The 22,493-nt window shown below is 37.1% G+C and overlaps 1 protein-coding gene across 1 annotated transcript; it reads right to left on the bottom strand.

Moving 5' to 3' along the window:
* Positions 1-385: 385 nt before the first annotated feature.
* Positions 386-20,792, bottom strand: cd34 (CD34 molecule). The gene is made up of 8 exons (XM_055056783.1): positions 20,549-20,792; positions 6,734-6,778; positions 6,382-6,596; positions 6,166-6,243; positions 4,182-4,293; positions 4,022-4,074; positions 3,585-3,731; positions 386-1,790 (listed from the first exon to the last, which is right to left on the bottom strand). Exons 1-8 carry the CDS (start codon positions 20,628-20,630, stop codon positions 1,599-1,601), a joined length of 924 nt encoding a protein of 307 aa, XP_054912758.1. The 5' UTR covers positions 20,631-20,792; the 3' UTR covers positions 386-1,598.
* Between the last annotated feature and the right edge of the window lie 1,701 nt (positions 20,793-22,493).

Here is a 22,493-nt window from a genome sequence, read left to right as displayed (position 1 = left end):
GCCATGGGAGATTTTAGGATTTCTCAAACATATATAAATATGTCAGCACTCTGGGTATGTTTCTGAAGAAGGAATGACATTAAAACATAATATAAAGCTCTAAAAAGGCAATAGATCAATACAAAAAATCTTTGATTTAATATTTTTTTTGATTGTTTATGTATTTCAGTCAGAAACTCAAAAACTAAAATGATGGGTAAGTTGGATTACAGCTCAAGTTGTGAGATTTTAAAGCAACAGTTACAAACATTGTTTTTAATATGAATAAATACTGTTAAAATATTTCTTTTTTTCTTAGACCTGGAAACAATTTTTTCTTTACATTTTAAGATCATAGAAACCCCGTTCAAAGAAAGATGTGGCACAAAGCAAAGCAAAAGGAAGAGACATTGTGATTATTTATTTTTACAAAATTCAAGCATTGGTGAATTTGGTTTTTCAAAGTTTACATTACAAAATTTGAAGTGTATTTTAAAAATGTTACAAAACGTTTCCAAAGAAGAAAACTGAAAAAAAAAAACATAGAAATATTAATAACAATAATAAAAAATAACAGTCACAACCTTGAGTATCATGAAGATCAAGCATTATTTAGTTGAAACAAGTCTAGTTTTAAGAACACGGGTTATGAACTGACATATGAGGCATAAATACTCCTACGCCAAGTGGATAAGCAACACAGTTATATACTAAAATGAGAATAACACTGACAACATGACAAAAAAGCTGAGAGTGATCATCAGTTGGTCTGTTCTCTTTTTGGCTGATCACTTGATTTGACAGTTTCCTCATGGTTCAACCTCTTCAAGAGAAAAGGAAGAAACTTTGATTCTTCTTCCACTGCAGCTCATTCAAATGACAACTAATTTTATAAAACTGTACAGGTTTCAATGGCTAACATTCATGTTCACACTCAAAATCTTTTACACTTGTATCAAGTCATCAAAGTACAAAATGAAAAATGAAAGCCTAGATGCATGTACTGATATATACAGCCTATGTATGATGGAGATCTTAGTAAATGTTAACACTCACATGCAGCAAATATTTGAACGTGTACAGTGGGTTTATTTTTGTCAGACAAGCTTCTTTTTGGCTTAAAATGTTACATTTTTAAAGACATTTTTATCCATGTGCTTATGCTGTATTGCAGGAATTGTCGCGAGTTTAAGCCAGATGACAGGTGTTAGGCTGCTGGACTCAGCAGAATGTCACTGGCTGCAGTCTTCATAAGAGTTTGTGATGATTAATTTAAAAAGAAGAGCTGCCAACCTCCTCTTGTTGTTCTCAGTCCGATTGCCGTCAAAAACCCAGGGACTGTCTTCGTCATCATCAGCACTATTTTTATCTGCCAATATTATCATCATCAGACTAGTTTTCCTAATGTTTGTTGAGGCAAACAGCCAACGAGGAAGAGAACCACAGCAAAGCTCTGAAGGTCTGAGAGGTTGTTATAATCCCTGCTGTTTCCTTTGCTGTGGCCTCTATGGCTGAACAGGATAAGATACCAAATTGCTTTGTGTGGGCATGTATGCATCTGTGTGGATAAATGTATTAGCAGGAGGAAGTTCCTGGACTGCAGCAGTTGTGGGGCGATTTCACAGCTCTGTATCTGCCGTCTTTGCAGTGGAGTGGCCGTTGGTGGGAGGAGAAGTCTCGGTCTTAACCGCCTCCAGGGACTCTCCATTAACGCTGGGTTTCTCCTGAGTTTCTGGAGGAGGGTTCAGAGGGGCTTCAGATGCAAGGGTGTTCCCCTGATTCTCCTGATCCACTGGGAAGGCTTCCTCTGCCTGCAGAAACAGTGCAATTTAACATTTAAAAAGATTTTAATATTGTCCTTTTTTATATCTCAAGTCCTCTTTTCTATACCAGTTACTGATTTTATATTTTTATCTTTAATCTCAAATGTACACAATGCACTGCCCAATTGCACATTTATCAACCAAAGGCAAATAATGTGTGAAAACAACATGTTTGCCTTGTAAAGCATTTAGATAACTAAATAGCAACTACTTAAGCTTTCTTATTTAATCAGTCATCAACAAGTTTGAGCACCACTGTAAATTTGTCTCACTTTCTTGTGACAACGTCATAAGAAAGTCAATATTTTTGCATACTGTTGACAAAGGAGGCTCAACTGAAAAGTTGTATTTAACTATCCCTTTCACTGCCTCTACACTATGATAGTTTGTTACATGAGATTAAATGTCTAAGGAAAATACATTTCTTTTTTATTATATTCAACAGTTCAAACAACAAATGCATCAAATATGAAGCATCAGCACTAAGACAGATGCGCAGATGGACCTAATAAGCCAGAATATTTCCAGCACTGCCCATAAACACACAAACAAAATACAGCGTCTTGTACGATCTCTGTCATGTTATGAGAGTTACAGGGAAACATCTGGGTAGATGAAACGCTGATCATTGCAAATGCATAAGGACATGGAGAGCAGGGTGTGGGGCTCTGGATGAAGAACTGTCTTTCTCCGCAGTTCGTCTGATGGTTGGCCAGCTGCTTTCCCCAATTGGAATACTGCCAGGCATTTTCTACAAGAAAACTTTGCTGCTGCTTTGATTTCAGATATTCTAACTAAGTAACACTTTAACTAGTGTACCACTAACACTAGTTAAAGTGTTACTTAGTTAGAGTTCTGACATACAGATCCAAAAACAGGATCTGTATTGGGAAACTCAAATAGAAAAAAATTATTTGTGCAAAAGAATGATATACAGCCATGAATCAGATGGGATTTGGGCAATGCCAGAGCTATTATTAAATTATAGGAAGTATGCTCATGAACACAATTTTTCAAAACATGTCCTCTAAATGATGCAACTCTTTTATTTAATTCAAACTGTTCACAGTAGAAAACAGTATGCAGTGTATTTGATATTAAAATTAATTTTTTTAAATGGCTTCTTTTGGAGGGCTATGAAACATTAATATGTTACATATTATGAGTTATTAATACAGCATTTGCATAAAAAAATATATATTTAGCTTCCAAACCAGCTGAGCATTATTTTTAGTCAAGGTGAGGTGAATACCACGGCAAATTACAGACTCTAAACAGCTCCATTTTCCAAATAGGAATTAATAGTAAAATGCTAAATTATTGTCACATACTTAAGTATGAATCTTTCACCTTTTCACTCCAACTGCACATTTCCAAAGATACACAGTGTAAAATCAATATAATCACATTTGTATGAACTGTTTATATCAGTTTCTGCCGTATTACCAGGTTCTGTTATCAGTCGTTGTTTCACAGGGAAAATAATCTGCAGTGCATCACATACAACCCTATTTTCCAGTTTAGTAATGACATTAGAATGATTCATAGAACAGTTTTCTCTCACTAAGAACCCCTTTAACATTTCTGAAGCTGGAATTTTTCCAAGACAGAAATCTTCGTTGCTTTGGTGCCTCTTGGATTAACTAATATATGATTTGCATTTACCCAAATAGAGGACACTAAGAGTTAACGTTACAAAAGGAAACTTTATTCAAAAAATGTGGACTAATCAGATAGTCTACACTTAAATCAAAACAGAATAAATAAAAAAAAAATTCTTACCAGCTTTTCTCCCTTAGTGTCAGGCTTCCGTTGACACTTGAAGTATCCCACAATCATGCCAAGGGCAGCAAGAAGACCAGTGACCAATACTCCAACAAATACAGAAGAGTTAGATGATGGTGGGACGACAACTTTTTTCAATCCCAGCTACAAGAAAGTTTTATTAAAAGAAAATATTGGAGAGAAAAATGTGAAATAAAATGTGGTTAATAGAAGTAAAAAATAATTTATTTGTTTGAAAAGATTTAGTTCTCAATTATCATCCCTGAACTTTGGTGTAAAATTTCATTTGCTGTTGGCATTATAAAGTAAATCACGGATTAAGATAATAAAACAGGAAAACATTTTGAGAATGATTAAGCTTTAATAAAATTGTGTGGGGTAACATTTTAAATCAACTTAATAATGTTGTCATCATATTTCATGCTCTCCCTCACCTGGCCTTTCAAAGCTTCACTTTTGAGTGCTTCAGCCACAGAAGATGGTTCGGCTGCAGATCAAGAAAAGTTCAGACAAGCATCCATAGTTAGTTGGTATTAAGGCAAAATCAATAATAAAAACTTAAATCGTCTTATTATAGATGTTATTAATAGTTACCATCACTGCTGGTTATCAAGAAATTGCTGTTCTCTTGGAAGATTTTCAGTTTACATTGGTCAGAGCTGCACCACTTTGTAGGGTTTTTCTCAATTATGAGCTTTGTTTCTGTCTGTAAGGAGACAAAAAAACATATGTGCTTGTTTGGTTTCTGTCTTATTAATTTCAAAGTAATAAAAGACCATTAAGACATTGAATGAAAGTGAAACTTAATTGAATGTATACATCAAGAAAGTGGTCTCAAGTAATTATCTTCCAAGCTAGAAAACTAATTCCTATTCAAAATCTCTCTAACCACACCTTGTTTTATCCAGTCGTATTCCAGGCATATGATATCACCTTCTTACGCAACTCTTAGTTCATTCTTCTACTGTAATAGGAGCCAAACAGTGCTCAATGACCCCAAAAGAGCCCTATGAACAAACCCCAAATCCCCACTTAGGTGGGAGTGGGCCCACAGCTGGACTCTGTGGAAATTTTTGGCTGTTAAAATGTAGAAACAAACATGTGAGAAGTAAATAAAACCAGCCAGATATTTCCTATCACACAACATTCACATATTTTTATGTATAACAGATCCCATTTACAAATGTATTTATTTTTGAGTCACTATTTTGCATTCCAATTATAAAACTGAACAATGAATATGAGCTAAAAGAGTTAATTTACATTTCACTGAGCAGGTCTTGTTGGAATATAATTTAAACCACCTGGTATTTTTGGTTTTTAGTTTTCTCTCTTATAAGTTGCCTTCATGTTTGATGGTTTGTTTCTGATGTGGTTTCTACATTAGTTTGACTTTTGTAGCAACAAACATTTGAGCATAGTATCAGATGTGACCTTGCTGTGTGGTGAACACTGCTCAGATAAACACTTTTTGTGTCCTGAGAAATCCACAGCTCTGAAAATAAAAATTCAGTGTGCTTATTGGTTAGGGTTTTGTTATGCTGTTTCATATTTATTCCCGTTTGCTTGTGTATCTAAAATCCTATTTGAGCCATAGTGAATTTAAAATGTTGAGGTGAGTGATTCTTCACCAGAACAGATGGAGTGTTTACATAGAGTAATTAAATGAAGTTTATTCATGAGTCATTTCATCACTTTAATTGATTAAGTTAATTATTCTGTGGTCAATAAATAAAGAACTGCAAGAACACAAACCTTAAATAAGTTTCTATGTGACTTTTCTTCAGCAGGGGAGTCTTGCACAATTAGTATGGATATATGTCATGGTGGTTGACTGCATTACAATTTGTTTTAATGAAAATAGATTATCTGCATTTCCTTTTCTTTCTGTGTTAAGTGCATCTTCCCTCTAGTGTGAGTTTTATGTCCCCATATGAAATACTACAAATTACTACAAAAAAAAAAAACTTGACAGTTTAATGCATATTTTTTCCATCAGTTTAAAAGTCAGGGATTTTGGAAAACCATGGAAATGCAACATAGGTAGTAGTGTGATAAGATAGGGTATAAGACAAAAAATTATAAGATAACAAAAACCCCTTTTGTTAACAGGTGTTAGATTGTCAATCCTCATCAAAAATAACCTTTGATGAGGAATGACAATTGCTTAGGTTTTTATTTATCTATTTTTTATTTTTTAAAGATTATTGTAGATGTGTATTAAAAGTTGAATGCCAACATTTATCTTGAGTCGTCCCAGAACAAGTAATGATCTACGTGCATTTTTTGTTATCTGACACCAAGAACTCATGACGGTTCAGGAATGTCTGAGAAAAGTCTGGACCACTCTTTACGCACTCCAGCTGATGCATCTAATTCCTTGACATAGATTATTCAACTTCAGCTGAGTGCACGTCACAGAAGGTCATGTAAAGGTCTCCTTCCAATAGAATAAAGCCAGTCGGAGTGACACAAAGATGAACTTTCTCTTCTCCTTTGATGCATGCCAAAAATTGCAGATGGCAGGCAGTTCAAGGAATTTAAAGAAGTTATAAACGAGAAAAACACTTGTACTTACACAGTTCTTTGTTGTTACTTCAGCCTTAACAGCACTCTGCTTAGGGATTTCTTCCTCTCTAACACACTCAACTTCAGGCTGCAAAGACAGAAAGAAAGATCAAATCACACTTCATAAGCTTCAATGTTTGTCATTGCTTACAGAGCTCTGACAGGTTAAAATGAACCTGTCAGAAGTCTGACAGGTTTTAAAAGATGAACTCAATGAGATCCTTACAGTAATCAGTGGATCTTTCTTTGTGATGACCTCTGAAGTGTGAAGAACACTGGTGTTCTTCGGGGTAACTCCATCTTGATTATTGTGTCCGCTTGATGAGGAATTTGCTGGAGCAACAGTGGAACGTGCAGAATCTCCACTGGGTTTGTCAGTGTTAGCAGCAACTGCTTGTGACTCAGTAGCGGCTTTACGATCAGAAGTTGGGGCACCAGTTACTATGGACATAATAGAGATAAAAGGCCTTGACACTTGTGAAATGTTTTAGCTCTTTGACAGTTTACAGCAGTAATTCAGAAATGACTTTCAAATGACTGAAAGTAATACAATTAAATTTTTATCTCAAATTTCTCACCAGTATTGTTTGGTGCAGTAGAATTGTCTTGACACGTCACCTCGCCTGTTGGAAACAGAAAAAAACAACAACAAAATACTGCAGTGGTTCCCAAAGTGTGGGGGGCGCAGTGCCATTGCAGCGGGGGCACGGGAAGCGCAGTGGATGAATGGACAAAATAAATAAATAGTTACACAAAAGTGTTTCACTGTAAAGATGGTTTGTAGTGTTTTGTTGCAACCTGAAGTGTGAAATAAGCTTCAGTGGAGTTTGAAAACAAGATATGTGCATATGTATATGTCTGGTTGAACGATGCGTGTGCCCAGTTGATTTTTGTCTCTTTTTTGGGGGTTGATTTTATTGGGGGGCCCAGAAGAAAATCTTCGGGAACCACTGAAATATTTTAATGTGCACTTTTTGACTTGCTGAGTTGCTGACAAATGCTGGGGGAATCCCTTTGGCCACACCAATTACTTTTTTGTTATCATGTGGGATAAGTTGATCTCTTCCTAGGTTGAAAGCAAAAATATTCATTTGCTGTGTGGTTTCTATATTTTTAAGAAACATTATAACTTTTTCATTTGGTTACTTGACATTCACCAACAAATGGTAAATTTGTTGGTAAACAAACAGCAGTAGGATTTTTAGCTGGATAATGAGACTAAATGAAGCAACAGTAATGTTGTACAACACAACAGTTACTCAGATGCATCTTAAAACTTAAAACAACTGCAATTTAGTTTTTTCCTTGCTGTTCAGTCTCCTCCTACTTTATCCTAATTCTGGGTTGTTTATGTCAGCAAGTATGCCTGCAGCATGTACAGTACATCTATAAAATATTTGGTAAATAAATTAGGTGAATAACAACTTTTTAATCACACAAGACTCTGTGCAGCTTTTCAAAACATTTAGATACCGCAAGAGAGGAAACATGAATTTGGACACTGGACATCATAGACTAGTACTGAAGGGAAGATGGATCTCAGTCGGATTAGCGTGAGCAATGCATGTATGCAACATTATTTTGGTTTATGTTATTCTGCACAAGCTTCCACTGGACAGGCAGGTTTAATTTGGTGCTGTGCAAAATTGTGTCTGTCAGATGTCTAATGTGTGGCTGTCGCAACAAATTTTGTGAAAGTGGGATGTGAAAATATGAAGATAATACACATTTGCAGAGGGTTTTTGTGTGAGAAATTGTTCAATATTTTTCCTTTTACTGTCAATCTGGTGTTACAATAACCTTTTCCACCTGAGAGTCTGTTGAAATTTTACATTCTGTAAGTGACAAAACCCAAAATAATTGTGACACTGGTGCCTAAATGACATTTTTTACAGCTTTTTGCTTTATGTGAATCCAGCAGTTCATGCGCTGGGACTGACTCGTGAACACATGATTTCATCGACTGCTCATGGAACTTACCCAGAGGGTATTTACTGCTCCTAAATCCATGCCAAGTTTTAAATGAATGAGGCCAATTATGTTTCTTTTAGTATCAAATTTGTCAAGTTTTTTATTCTTTTTTTTTCTCTTTTTTTAAAGGCGACTTATAATGTCTGTCTTGTTCTGTTTCATTTTCTGCAGTTTTCCTGTGCTCTGCGCTTTTTATATTGGCTCCTAAACTTTGTGTTCTCTTGCATTTTCTTCTCCATTTCTCTAGTTTTTCATTTGTTTTTGGTTGTAGTTGGTACACACTGCAATGTGTCCAAGAAAGTATTTTACCAAGACTTATAAGCTTAGAATGTGGGTGCAAACTAAAATCTTACTTTGCTCTGAAGCCAATGTTTTTTCATGACCAAAAACACACAGGGACCAATTATCTCTACTATGTGCTAGCAGCATTCAGAAGCAGCGTGAAGGAGAGTCACAGCTTGTCTTGACTTGGGGGTCAGGGAACGCAGCATGAAATGACACATGACTTGTATGACACTGGGGCTATTGTGGAAAGTAAGAAGCATGCAGAGAGTACAAGGTCAATGCAGAGTATTTTAGATTTACATTTTTGACGTGATGTATTACCAATATTTATATGATCAATATAGGTGGAGTGAATAGCAGAAATAAATAGTGAAGGAATTACAGTTGAAAATTTGATCATTTTATTCACTGATTAATTGAAATCATGATTTTCTATTGGGAGTTTTCACTAAGTATAAAACACATGATAAACCTGAAGTAATTAAATTATCTCAACATACCTTTTATTGTTTCACTTGTAAATTCTTGCCTTGTTACTTTGATCGTTTTAAATCAATTTGAGTCTCTTAATCTCAACTTTAGTCAGACATTCTGCTAACTGGAGTCCGGACAAGGGAGACTGACATTAATGAAGAAAAATCCTCAATTTGATTTTTCTGTTCTGTAAGCAGCTACAATTGATTGTAGTTGTTTACAATCAGTTGTAATCAAGTAAGAAATCAGTTACTTACAACAGATTTCCTAGATTTGTGTCCCGGTTTTGAACTAACGCTGACAAACAGTATGCATGATTTATTATTGTTCACTTTACATGTAATGCAACTGATACAGATCATCACAAGCTAAGGCCCAGAGAAATGTAAGAAATTGAGGGTGGGGTATCTAATAAAACTAAGAAGTCATCAGTTGCTTTCTGCTTATCTGAGATCAGGTCATGAGGCAACAAGTCCAGGAGGGAAATCCAAACATACCATCCCCCAAAAGGATATTTCCCAGATTATTCTTGGGGATCTTAAAGTGTTCTAAGTTACTGCTTAGAGATGTAACTTTTCAATAATATTCTTTTCTAGAGTTTTTGAGTTTTTGCCTTTTAAAATTTTCAGCAATTTTACTTTTTCTATCCCATAGATTGTAACACATTCCTCAGATAGAAGGCTTCATTTTGTGTGGGACTCTGATGGGGACCAAGTAAGTGATCTTGGTTCTGAATTAAAACATGGATGTTGATGAACATGTATGTGAATCCTGGTGCTTTTTGCAAATGAGAGAAACAGATTAATAACTTAATATCGGGATCTTTTTCTTGCATTACTGATCCACCTCTCATCATGACCATAGATGAACCGTAAATTGAGACATTAACACTTTTGATAAACTTTACTTTAACAAAAAAAACTGGACAATTGCTTAAATAAATTCAGAAGAGGCCTCTGTCTGGACCATCAATCTCCTGCTTTATTCTGTTATCTCTACTGCCTCAAGTAGAGACTTGAGGCAGAGACTGTTTGATGGGAGCAGACTGCACAAACCCCTACAGGAGAGCCAGTTACAGCACTTCAGAATTGGGCTTCTTTGATATTCTAAAGTATGTACTTCCAAATCATTTGCTCTATATAGCGTTTGAATACAAATGCAAGAACGAAGCATTCCTAACTTTTGAAATCTACCGGTGTCACTGTAAACTTGAAAAATTACAAAAATCCTTTGCCAATTCCTATTTTCCCCACTTCCTTTCTTAGTTATTTCTAAATCCAGCTTCATTATCTGGAAGTGGTAAATATTTATGGCAAAGGGTAAGTTTAAGCAGCTTGTCCTGTGGAGTGAAACCTCTTGGTAAGTTCATCAGTCAAAGCAAGATGTCTAGACCAAACATGTCTTAGGGTGGATCCTTCTTTTGAAGTTAACTTATAATACATTTAAGCAGTGTTTAGAGGAGTAAGCTAAGCACCATAAACAAGAGAGAGCCTTTCCTGAGGTCATGTGAGGTAAATGAACTTTGCTAGGGCAAAATCATCTGATAATTACAGTTAAATACAAACCATCTAGAACTATACAAATCTATGAAACAGATGATGTTATTAAACTACTTTGGCTAAACAGTTAAAAACATGTGCAGATTTTCTACAGTCACCCTAACATAGGTAAAACTGTCTGAATACAAGCTAATATAATGACAGTCCTGAAGAGGAAAAAAAATGCAGTGAATGAATATTAGGGATAAGAATTCAATTTTAAACTTAATTCTCATGAAGGCAGTAAGTGTATAATGTCTAACTAAAACTTTCCTCCAGTTTTTAGCAATGGGATTTGTGGACTGCTGACATTATAAGGTCACAAATGTTTTGAAAAATGTTTGAAGTGTTTACAATCCTTAAACACAGGGGACCTGCATTCACTCTGTATTTATTTTACATCAAATCAAAAACATGGTCCTGCAAAGAACTAAGGATGAGCTCTACAGGTGTAAAAATCTGAAGGAGGAGATATGTAAACAAATTATTGCCTTGTTTGTCATTGTGCTAGTGGGATGCTTCTCTCCGCATTTCAGCTTAACCAACCTGCCCACTGAGAGTCCAACTGGCAGTGGAAACGCTGTCCTGAATACGCAGGACCATAAACTATTATGTCAAACTGTGATGCAATGCTTCGTGGAAATGAGGCATATTAGTCATGCATTTGAAAACTCTGGAATTTATACAGGGACTAGGAAAAAAAACATTATTGAGAGGAGGCCAGATGTAGAGCACACAGCAAGCACAGAAGAATATGCTTTGGTCAGACCATGCCAAAACATTTTGGTGTAATTGCAAAACATTGCATGAAAAAAAAAAACTAATATACACTGAACCCACCTTAACCCATGAAACACAATGGTGGCAATATAACAATAAGGGCATGCATTTCATTTGCACAACCCACAAATTGTGGGTGCAAGTTACTGTCACCCTGCTGGTCTCAGTGATACTATTATATTTATGTTCTATGTTAAATTGACTTTGTTAGCCTATTTTCTCTTCTCTTTCACTTTTTATAATCTTCAGAAGGTCTAACTTTTGTTGAATCATACATATAGCTTTTTATATTGTTTAAATGTAATGATAGTTTGTTTTCCCTGCTCATTGATAGTTTCTTATATAAAAACGTGTCTCTAGACATGGATATGGACATTTTTAGCACTCCACCACTGTGGACACATTGTGCAAGGAGTCTCCCACTAATTCCAACCAGACATCCCAGCATCAGTGTAAACCATGGAAAACTTCAGTCTTAACACAAACACAGGAAAACATACAGAAACATAACCTTAGACTCTTCCCACTGAGTTTCAAGATGGGAAATTAAAGCATAATGTTAAGGCAGCATAGGATGAAACCTCTGAGTTTATGTGAATGTCGTTTTACAGTTCTAATGTTATTTATCACATTTCTTCAGTTACCCAGATAATCAATACATACATTATAATTAGTGGTAGGTCTGGAGTGCTTTTTGTGTATATTAAAGACCTTTGCCATTCAGTTCTGAAGACATTAATGCTGACTATCTAACAGTTGAACATAAGCTAAAAGCAAACAGTTTAACTATATACTAAGGCAGCCAGTCTGCAGTTAGCTGTTAAACATATTTACTGCTCATAATTTGCCAAATCCAGATATTCAACAGTGTTTTATACTGATAGATCAGGATTATTTTAGTGTTAGAGCTTTAAGAGTTTTTACTAGCTGAAAACTATGTCCAAACTACAAACTAATCCTGCAAACAAGACTAAACTCCTTTTTTTTTTAATATATGCAATAATTACATCCGAACGTACATTGTAATCATATCTGCATATTGTGCTACACTTTGAGAGTTAAGTTAAAAAAATAAGCAAACTTTTCAATAATATTCTGATTTATTAAATATGACCACATAGGAGATCTCTAAATCAGTTATGATCATGCCACCTTTTTTTGGAATGCATAAAATTATCCATGACAGTCTGGTAAAAGCTTGAGAACGAATTGCATAATCTACTGTATCAGACAAATAAACACTAGAGTGTTATTTACTTGTGTTTTACATAAAAGTGAAGTTGGGATATGAAGATATGTAAAAATAAAGATTTCCTAGACAAACTAACATTTCATTAATTATAGCAGATCCAATCTCTCAACCCTGGTATGGACTGCCATGAACTTTCCGGTCTCTGAAGACACATGAGAGAGCAGGGAAGTGTGATGATTAGCCAGAGGAAGGAGGGCCAGGTCTTATCATCAACTCTCACACTAAAAGTATTGTGAAAGCTCGTTAGAATGTTTTTAAAAATGATTCCTTCATTTCCTTTCAGGCATCATCCTCTCAGCCCCTCCTCCACCCGTTCTCACTGGGGACGACCCTTCAGCCTCCCCCTCACTGGCCAGCAGATGCAGAAACGGCATTTTTTGAACTCATCTTTATTGGAAAAACGAGGTAATATGATTTTCTCAGGAGGGAATACAGTCTGCAGTTTGTAATTATGATAGTAAGTGTAGACACCACAACTTACCAGTTAGTAAGTTTATGTTAAGCTTGGTAATATTCCTGTCTCCTTACTCCTTTTTAACTTGAACTCATACATTAATCTAAAACAGAAATCAACCAAACTTGGCATGTCTCTGTTTCCATTGGCACTACATCTAGATATTTATTATCTCCCAACTTCACCCATCTGTCACAGCATTTTGCACTGAGGTGTAACAGCCATTGTTACTTCCATCCCTGTGTTTAAATTTAGGGCCGGGATTTTGCAGGAAATGGCTGCAAACGCAAACATTGTTGTTGCACTCGATTAAACTGCTCCAGCTGAGAGTGGGAACAAGGGGACAGTACTTTTTCACTTATAAATTATGGCATTTGAAGATGAGTTTTGCTTCCTCCCTAGGGGAGACAAGGGAGGAGACCTAGTAGATGGATGGGGGAGAATAAGGGGTGCAGCTGCTTTAAGTGTCCTTTGGGAGCGCTTTCCCTCCCTGCATACGCACTGTGCTGTGAACTCATGAAGGAGGAGTAAAGCCTCAGCCCGAAATCTTGGGATTATGATTTGATCTCCACCCAGACTGCAGAGACAACACCTTGGATGTCATCATTAGCCACACCCTCATGCCATTACTCATCCAAATGTCCAAAGAGGACCCCCAAAATCTTCCAGCCACACTTTTTCTGTTCATGTTCCTTTAACAGAAGGAGGCTGACTTAAGATCATTTTAGAAAAGACGATACAGAATCAAAACACTGAGACTGAGGCTGCAAATGCCCTTTAAACAATTGTAAACTTTTAAAACCACAAACTTCATGCGTCATGTCACTTAAGGGGATTTCTTTTTTAACAATGTTTTTCTTCTTGCTAGATTTCTTGTGAGCACAGTAAATGATTCTCCTACATGAAGAGTGGATCTCTTCAGCTTTTCTACAGTTTCATTGGACATTGCGTCTCCTTCTCTAATCAATGTACTCCTTTTCTACCTCATTTTTAATTGGCGTACCGTTTTCTCTCAATTTCACAAAATGTGAGAATACAAAGAACTGAATATACAATTTTGTTGCCAAATATCTTTACAAATATGAGAAAAAAGTTGGTTGTATTAACAAACTTTTTTTGTTGCAACTACTGTTGTAAGAAAAAATAATAATAATGTGTTGGGACAATGCTGAGGTCATTGAACATGAGAACTGTTTTTGTTTGGGGTGGTAAAAGTGGACTTTTCCTCTTTGTCCACACCCTTTGTGTTTTCCAACAAAACAGACGATAGCTTTCCAGGGAAAAAATGGAAAAGAATGGACAACAGAGTTGGAATGATATCCGTGCACATCCAAAGAGAAAGTGACCTCTTTGAACTGCAGAGGGAAACATACTGAGACCTACACATGCACATCACCCATCACCAGAACTACTATGAACTCCTAGAGCAAACAACATGACCATTGTGTTCCACTGTGTCATCACAATGAAATAAACGAACTGCAGTCTGGTGAAAAAGTTAAAATTTCTCTACCCCCAAAAATGACTTTTTTTCTATTCTCTCTCTTCTTACTACATTTCTGAGTGAAACTGGGGCACAACAACTGAAAACGCTGCCTCATGATTGATATCAACCTCTGAGAAATGTCTGTTTTTATTCAGTCTCGAGTTTACTCATTAAAATAGTTTGAGCCGGGCAGTGAAACTCTAAACCTGTTTCCAAAACAGACCGCTCATTTTCCAAGTGGATTAGAAGTTGGAAGCAGCAGCAGCTGCCTCAAGAAGCTGCTAACTGCTCTCCTGTCTGTGTCCGAGCCGACACCACCAGATGTTGGTGGACTCATTCCAGCTGCCGATCTCCGCGGGGGGAAAAAGGTTACGCAAAGACATTAGAACCTATGGCCCTACACGCCCAGGCCCAAGTGGAAGAACAAAACTTCATAATAAACATTTAATAAACTTTCTGTGCTTTTCATGGAATCAGACACTCTGTATTAAGTATTCACACATGTAACATAAGGGAAAGAGTTGTCCAAACTCAGGACTTCCTAAAGTAATAAAAGGCCAGACCTTGTTTTTAATTAAGATGTATAAAGTATGCCTTTAATAGCAGGCAATTTGGCCCACATTAATTACCATGAGCCATTATTCGAGTCGTCAAATGGCTCCAGTGAAGGCTCATTAGGTGCTTTTGTTTCCATGGATAAACAGTAAAACCCTCTGCAGGTACAGCACAGCCTGGTTCTTCAGCCTGCTTCTCCTGCATAGAGTTTGTGCATTCCCTTCAATTTCCATCTCTATTTTCCTTTCAAACAGCTGAAGCTGTGCAAGAGAAAAATGTAGCAGTCCCACTTTCAGCTGACCGGCAGTATGCAGCACCCTACTGGAGAGAAACTGGGTTATTCTGTGCTTCAGAACAAACGAAAAACCGGAATAAGCCGTTTTGACCCTTTATATTTAGAGAGAGCGAGGTCACATGTCCCAGCGGTTTCCTTGCTAGGACATGTGACCATCTCTTCTTGTGCAGACAACTTAGTCTCTAGCTACCTCTCAAGCGACTCGATAAAAAGTGGCAAGCAACAAATCTAGCAACTTTTTTTATGTTATCTAAGGCTTTTGAAGACTCTCAGCTCTAAAACACATATTGTTCTTATTCTTCTCAATAAACAGTGGGTGCTGCCGGGTCCCCTCCTCATCCCAAGGCACTCACAGTTGACTCAGTCTTTATGCTTCAGTCTGTCTCAGCTGCAACTATATTCACAGCCTCCAGCTATCTGAATCTAGTTAACATGCCAGAGCAACAAAGAGGCTGACAAACAGAAAGTCTGACAACATAAAGGAAAGGAGAGCGCAATGTCTGGAGAGTCAAGTGAAATCCTAATTACAGACTGTACATGGTGTTAGTTTACCACATTTACACTTTTACATTAATTTTAATTTTAGTACAGGTTGTCTAACCCTTTCCTAGAGCAGAGATTTCATGATCAAAATTGGTGTGGCTCATATACCTAGAATTGTAAGTGTTGAAAACAGAATGAGCAGTTTTTTTCTGCCTACTTTATGCCAGTCACAGCCAACAGCTATAAAACAGCAGCAGGGTGCCAGGGGAACAAGAAACAATATGTTCTCCAGAACGGCAGTAATTGGGAAAGGAAGATCTGAACTTTGGTGTGGCTTCTGCTTTTCATTAAGTTTTTTTTTTCTTTTAAGTAAACACTGTTCCTATTTCCCTCAAGGTAACCCTCTTTCCAGAAAAAAAAAAAATTATCAGTAGAGGTGGTCGTTTTGTTTTCTGTTGAAATGTTGAAATGTTTTCTTAGGAGCAGTCAGTGATAAAGGAAAATGCATTAAAAATGAAAATGATACATTAAATGTACTGATGAACAAACAGAAAATTCAACAATAGCAGCTGCTTTGCAACATTTGGATCATTTTTAATCTTGATGCAGAAGTTTCTGAAGTAAAGAGACATTTGACAAAATCCAGACTCTAAGGTTAATTATTTAGCTCACGCAGGATCTTAGCCACAATTTCTGGCCCAGATGGACACACACCCTGCCTGACATAAGAACACTATCTGCCAAAAGCTTATATAAAGACCCACGCCCTCTAGTTGATGACGTAATTCAAACTCTAACATCACATCTTGGGACTTAAAGAATGCTGGTCAACAGCCCGGGCCATGAGAAAGAGAGTGGCAATATTCTGCCTGTGTTTTCATTGGCAGTGGAGTTTCTAACCGAGATGCAAAAGTTTCAACTTTTGGAGGAGTGGATGTCATCAAATTAAACGCTTCGACTTTACTTTAACATCTTTTATTAGTTAAGCTTATGCAATTTATCTGCCGAACTCCTGGGGATTTTTGCACACCAGAATCTTCCAAACAAGAGTGCAAATATTTGTTTTAGTGTGGCCCTTTTGAAACAGCAATTGTTACAGCTTCTTTTGCTCTGGCCAGACCTCTGACTTTAGCAACAGGGGGAGTCATTGTGGATGACATGGTGAAAAAAGCGAGAAAAGACGTTTTTTTTTTTTTTTCTCCCTGGCTGGAGCAGATGTAAAGCTTGGGTTTTCCCCTGAAAGAGAGACACACAACTTATAACCTACTCTGAGAACTTTCGAATGACATCATCGAACTCTGCAAAGCCAGTTCAGTGCTGCGTATTTGCACACCGACTGGCAGCCATGGGAAGTGGGAATATAAACCAAATCTGTTTACTGGAGACTTGGGATGATTGAGTTGCTTGCATATCACAAAAATCTCTCAAATAACCTTGCCTCTTCATATCTCTGTTCTCAACCATCTACTCTTGATGGTTTGATTCAGATTTGTGTTAAGGAACTATCAATCACTGCTGCTCTCCAGATGCATATAAGCAAAAAAAGATAAAACTACTTCATCCTTGGATCATTCTTCTCACTACAATAAAGTTTAGTTCTGTCCACCTTTCTGCCAAATCAGACAAGTTTCTGTATCCATGCTAAAGAAAAGTAATCCTAAAGTATGATGTTGATGTTTGTATTGAGGATAATGAGCAACTTAATCTTCCACATGTTTGCTTTGTTTTCTACAACTAGCAAAATTAAAAATAGCTAAACAACACCTCTGACCTTGTCAAACAAAGATTTGACCCCTGAAAAATGCTAAAATTGCCCATTCAGGACGCTCTATAGGATCGCTAAAGGTGGCCTGAAGGATCTGTCTTTAAAAGGTTAAGACTTTATCCTTTAAGCCTTGCGAGTTGGGAGCTGCCAGACAAGTCCCAGCACATCCCTTAGCTTCCATTATGGGCTAATGGTTTCCTCTACCCTGCAGCTGGTCAGAGTACAACTGACCGACTGCACCATGGGTGATATCCTCCTCTAGGCATGAGCTGACCCTATTATTTGACCTTTGTTTGAGCTTTGAACTAAGTATTCTCTTCCAATGTATAAGTCTGAGATTCACCATTTTAAGAAGATAATAACCGTAGGGGGCATGAACTTTAGCTAGCAAAAGACTTTTTCCAATCCTAAACCAGGTTATGAGTGATAATAATTACTGGTGCTAAATTTGTTATAGCATGGACTGATTGGTTATTTTTCCCAAAGATGAACCGAACTTGAACAAAATGCAAAATCTGCGTTGAACAGAATTGATAAAGAGGGTTTTTCATTGGGATCAAAACAAGCTAATCAAGCATGAGAGATCAAAACAGTTTATGTCTTTGAACATCTGTTGACATCATTGGCCAATCATCTGACCCACATTTTACAGCATTGGAACCACACTGTCTTATGTTTATAAAAATATCCGGATTGCTTTCTGTGACTTGTATGGTGCCATTAAGGCAGTTCAAATTGTGTTTATCTCCTACTAAGATAGCTGAAGCGACAAACACTTGTCAGAGAATCTCTCCATATAAGTAGGGATGAAGTTTTCTTTCTCTGAGCTGTAAATTGTCCTGTGCAGTTAGAACTTTTCACCATGGTGAAGCTTGTACACGAGTCTGAACATTGTAGCAGGTCTATGTGATGTCAGAGCCAACACAACAGTATAGAAGGCAGGGTGGGTCTGCAGACACCCTCGTGATATTCCATAAGGATCACTGGAAAAACTTATAGGAACTTTGTCATTAAGATGATTATGACCTAGTGTTTGCAATATTTGTTACTGTGTTATTTGCTTTCAAATCAGGTCAAATCAAATTTATTACTAGCTTGACAGGAAGACCTTGCAGTAAATGGCCCAAGGATCAAATCTTGGACATCTGTAATAAATATTTGCTGCTTTTGTCTTAACCTCTCAATGCCAACACAGCAGTTAAAAAAAGAGTAAAATAACAGCAGTTAAAAAAAGAGTAAAATAACATTGACATAAACTTCTATAACTCTTGGGGGATTTGTGTTGTTTTAAAATGGTAGAAGTCCACTTTAGTGTTGGGTCCTCTCAGAATAGATGTTAGCTTAATGCTTCAAGATCAAACTAATCACAACTAAATCAAACAACATTTGGTTAAGCAGCTGTGAAATTTCAGCGATTCAGGCTATTTCAAGATAACAGAACTGTGATTGGGTCCTGAACTTTCTCTGACGCTGATGATTGTTGACATAAGAAAAGGAGATAGGGAGTGGTCCACAACCAGTGATTTTCCTGTGTCAACATTGTGCTGAGAACAGAGAATCTAAAACATTTCCGGGCAGCATAACTGTCTGGTAAAAAGGTAAAGCGAGGTAAAAGAAAAAAATATCACAATTTAGAAAAATGCTATTTTTGCTTACATTTCTATTAGGAACCAAAAATGTTATCAGTGTTTTTTCATGCTATTATTAATTGTGCAGCAATGCCTCTTACAAACATTTTATAGGTGATCAGCCATTTGTTGGGAGAAAATGACTCTTCAAAACAAACATGATCAGGGATCAGAGGTTTGAAAAGTAGTGTTTGCATAAACAGCTCTGACCTTTTTGAGATTTCATTAGCTAATGCATCTGGGACCAACAGTGTTGTCTTCTGCAGATAAAAACTTAAGCCACACATTTCACGTCGTGCCTGTTTTGCAGTCATGTTTGGGAATTTTCTTTTTGGATTGATTTTGCTCTATTGATTTTCCAAATTAGGCTGACAAATAGAGACCAAGCTCTATGCTGTGCAGTGAACTTGGCGCCAGATTTGTTATGAGCGATATTGGGCATCAAAATAAAAAACACAAAAACAAAACAAAAAAAAAACACTTGACTTGATTGGGAGTACCCAACGTAATTTGATTCTCATATAAATCTAATTACGATCTGTGTCTGCGCTGCTGCGGCATAGGGTTTGTGGTATGCCCTTTTATTGCACAAGTCATGAACATGTTCCACCATCTCATGATCATTTCCCGTTCAAAGTAAAGGATTCGCTCTTTCCATCAGTCTGCAATATTCCTCCTGGTTCTCCCAAGGTCAGTCCAAACATTTAAAAGCTTCTGGGGCCTGATGGCTCTGCAGAAGTCGTTACAATTGGCTGGAATAAAATCAGCACCGCCTTACAACTACTCCTTCCAACCCATGCATCACCCTGCAATTAGCATCATGCCTTGAACTGATTAGGAGCATGCTGCCCCAGTGAGTATGCAAAAACATGAACGCGCGCACATTTACTATGTACATGGTAGATCAGGAAAACGCACATGTAGAAGATAGATTTTTATCCTCATTTCCAATTTAAACATGTTTTGAGAGGCTATAAAATCACATATATTTTGAAAAAATGCAAATACAAGTAGATTGTAAATGTGGTGGGCATGTGGTTTGAGTGTGGCTTTACCCATTTTTCACAAATTCAAAGACGTAGCTCCACCCAGATGCTCGACAGGATGTAGAGCAGAAGGATTTTCAACTGAAACTTTCCGTCTCTGAGCAGATCCTTTGTGTCTGCAGCCACCACACCACTAAGAATACATCGGCATGTTCATGTGCAAGCCTACTTTATGGAAACCCCTCATACCCAATTAGGCATGGGATTTCTACTAATTCTACTAATACAAATTTTCTTTCCTAAAAATATGGAGACAAAACCAAATAAAAAAAAATCTCAAAATTCTACAAAGATTAATAAAAAAAAACCTTTGTGGAAACCACTAAAGGTGTGAATTGAATAGTGAAAAAGACATGCTATAATCAAAAACAGACTACTCACTGCTAAACAATAGAGCGCAGAGGAGCAGAACTCCAGTCATGCTTCTGCAGAGCCCATTCATTCTCCACATAGATGCAGCCATCCTCTGTTCGAATTCGACACGTCTGGCGGGACTTTGTGTCTGAAGGGAAAAAAAACTGTGGGAAGTGAGGGCGAGTGGTGGGCTAGGGGAGCTTCTCTTGTGAGGTCTGAGAGAGCGGGACAGGAGAGAAGGATAAAGCCTGGCTTGTGTCCCGTCTCTCTTTATACGAGCCCGCTCCTTCAGCCTCCCTTGCTCAGCTCTTTCCACACCCCTTTTTGAACTGCCTCATGTCAACCCATTTCCCCCAAAGCAACGGCCCCTGCTTCCTCCCGAGTCTCTGTGTGTGTGTGTGGGGGTGTGTGTGTGGGGGTGTGTGTGTGTGTGTGGGTGCGGGGGTGTGTGTATGTGTGTAGGGATGTAGAGCAGGCAGTAAAGTGTGACGAGATGTTTCTGGGAAGAAGGCTGGGTGTTGTTTCAACTCAGCTTTGTTGGTACTGGGTCATGTTTCTTAAACATGGTAGTACTCTGGTTGTTTATGGTGGTACTCAGAAGAATTGTTGATATTAGTGTCGCAGAAACTGCTTCCTGCTTTATAGATTTGTTCTGTTTTGGCTTTTCTGTCACACATGTTTCTGATCGTCATACAATTTGTGCTTCTCTCATTGGTACACAGAATATTTCCATCAACTGTACATCCTTACAAAAAGAAAGTTTCACAACTGTTTGACGTTTTCTCCATTTGTAGATGATGGCTCTCACTTTGATTCGCCATAGTCCCAAATATTAAAATTTATTTTGAAGCCCTTTCCGGACTGATAGATGTAAATGACTTCGCTATCTTTCTCATGTGTTCTCAAATTAGTTTATATTGGCACATGATATGCTGCTTTTTAATGTCTTTATTCATATTTTATGTTGTTGGAAGTCTTTATGTTCAAGTCTTCCTACACATCAGGAAGTCTTCAGGACTGGGTGTGGCTTTAATGACTAAAACTAAAGCATAATTTGGTCCAGATTGGAGAACCAAGCTTTGGGACTTGCACAAAAATTTATCTATTTATTTATCCTTTATATTTATAAAGTATAATTTTTTATTTCACTTCATTAGTGGTAACTGGTTGCACTGGAGTCTGCTTGGCAGCCATCATTGGTAGATATGTTGGTGGAGTTTGCAGGTCACTGCAAGAAAAAAAGAGTCTTAAAAATCAAATCTGAAATTTCCAATTGCCTTTGAATTTCAAGATTTATTTTGTTGTTTTTTTTTTTTGTTGTTGTTTTTCTTTTTACCAGAATCTATGCATGTTTTCAACTTACACACAGAAAAAAATCCCACTTAAAAATGTGAATAAAAACCCATAAATTTAATTGGAAAAGTTTCATTGGCTTTGTTTAGCAAAACCGATGTATAAAGTGCAGGATCAGGTTGCTTAGAGAGTATCATGTATTACAAGTTTGAAATAGGACCACCATTTTTCAAGTTTTCATGATGAAGATGACAAAACTTGCAGGTTGGGTATGAGCAGAACAAAAACACCAGAGAATCCCTGTACAGAGGAGATGTGATCAATAGGAACCTTATAAGTCTAATTAGGGGAATGTGGAACAGCAAACAGGGAGACTTATTAACCCAGGTGATACACAGGGAGTTGAACTGGACACAATGATCAACAAATCATTAGGGCAAAAACCTAACACTAAGAGAATAAGCCAAAATACACAAAAAGACTGCAAGAAAATAATAAACTAACAAGAAGGAAAGAGCTGATAAAATCCCAAATGACAGCAAAGAACAGGAAATGAACTGAGTATGGAAAGACCTTACTAATACAAATAAACCCATAAATGATCATAAAACAGACCAAAATTCAGACACCACTGGATCATGCAGAAAGGAAATTCTATGTAGTTTATTGAGGATTTCCA

The sequence above is a fragment of the Poeciliopsis prolifica genome, unplaced genomic scaffold (genome assembly GCF_027474105.1).
Source record: "Poeciliopsis prolifica strain line A6 unplaced genomic scaffold, Auburn_PproV2 SCAFFOLD046, whole genome shotgun sequence".
In the NCBI taxonomy this organism is placed as follows: domain Eukaryota; kingdom Metazoa; phylum Chordata; class Actinopteri; order Cyprinodontiformes; family Poeciliidae; genus Poeciliopsis; species Poeciliopsis prolifica.
The sequence above is the reverse complement of the archived record's forward strand: the minus strand, read 5'-3'. Positions and strand labels throughout refer to the sequence as shown.

Bases quoted from the DNA above. Each gene is read 5' to 3' on its own strand.
- cd34 (XM_055056783.1), bottom strand. From the start codon at position 20,630: ATGGCTGCATCTATGTGGAGAATGAATGGGCTCTGCAGAAGCATGACT. The intron at 4,294-6,165 runs GTAAGTACAAGT...GTCTCCTTACAG, and splicing joins AAGTAACAACAAAGAACTGT to ACAGAAACAAAGCTCATAAT. The intron at 4,075-4,181 runs GTAACTATTAAT...CTTGATCTGCAG, and splicing joins CTTGATAACCAGCAGTGATG to CCGAACCATCTTCTGTGGCT.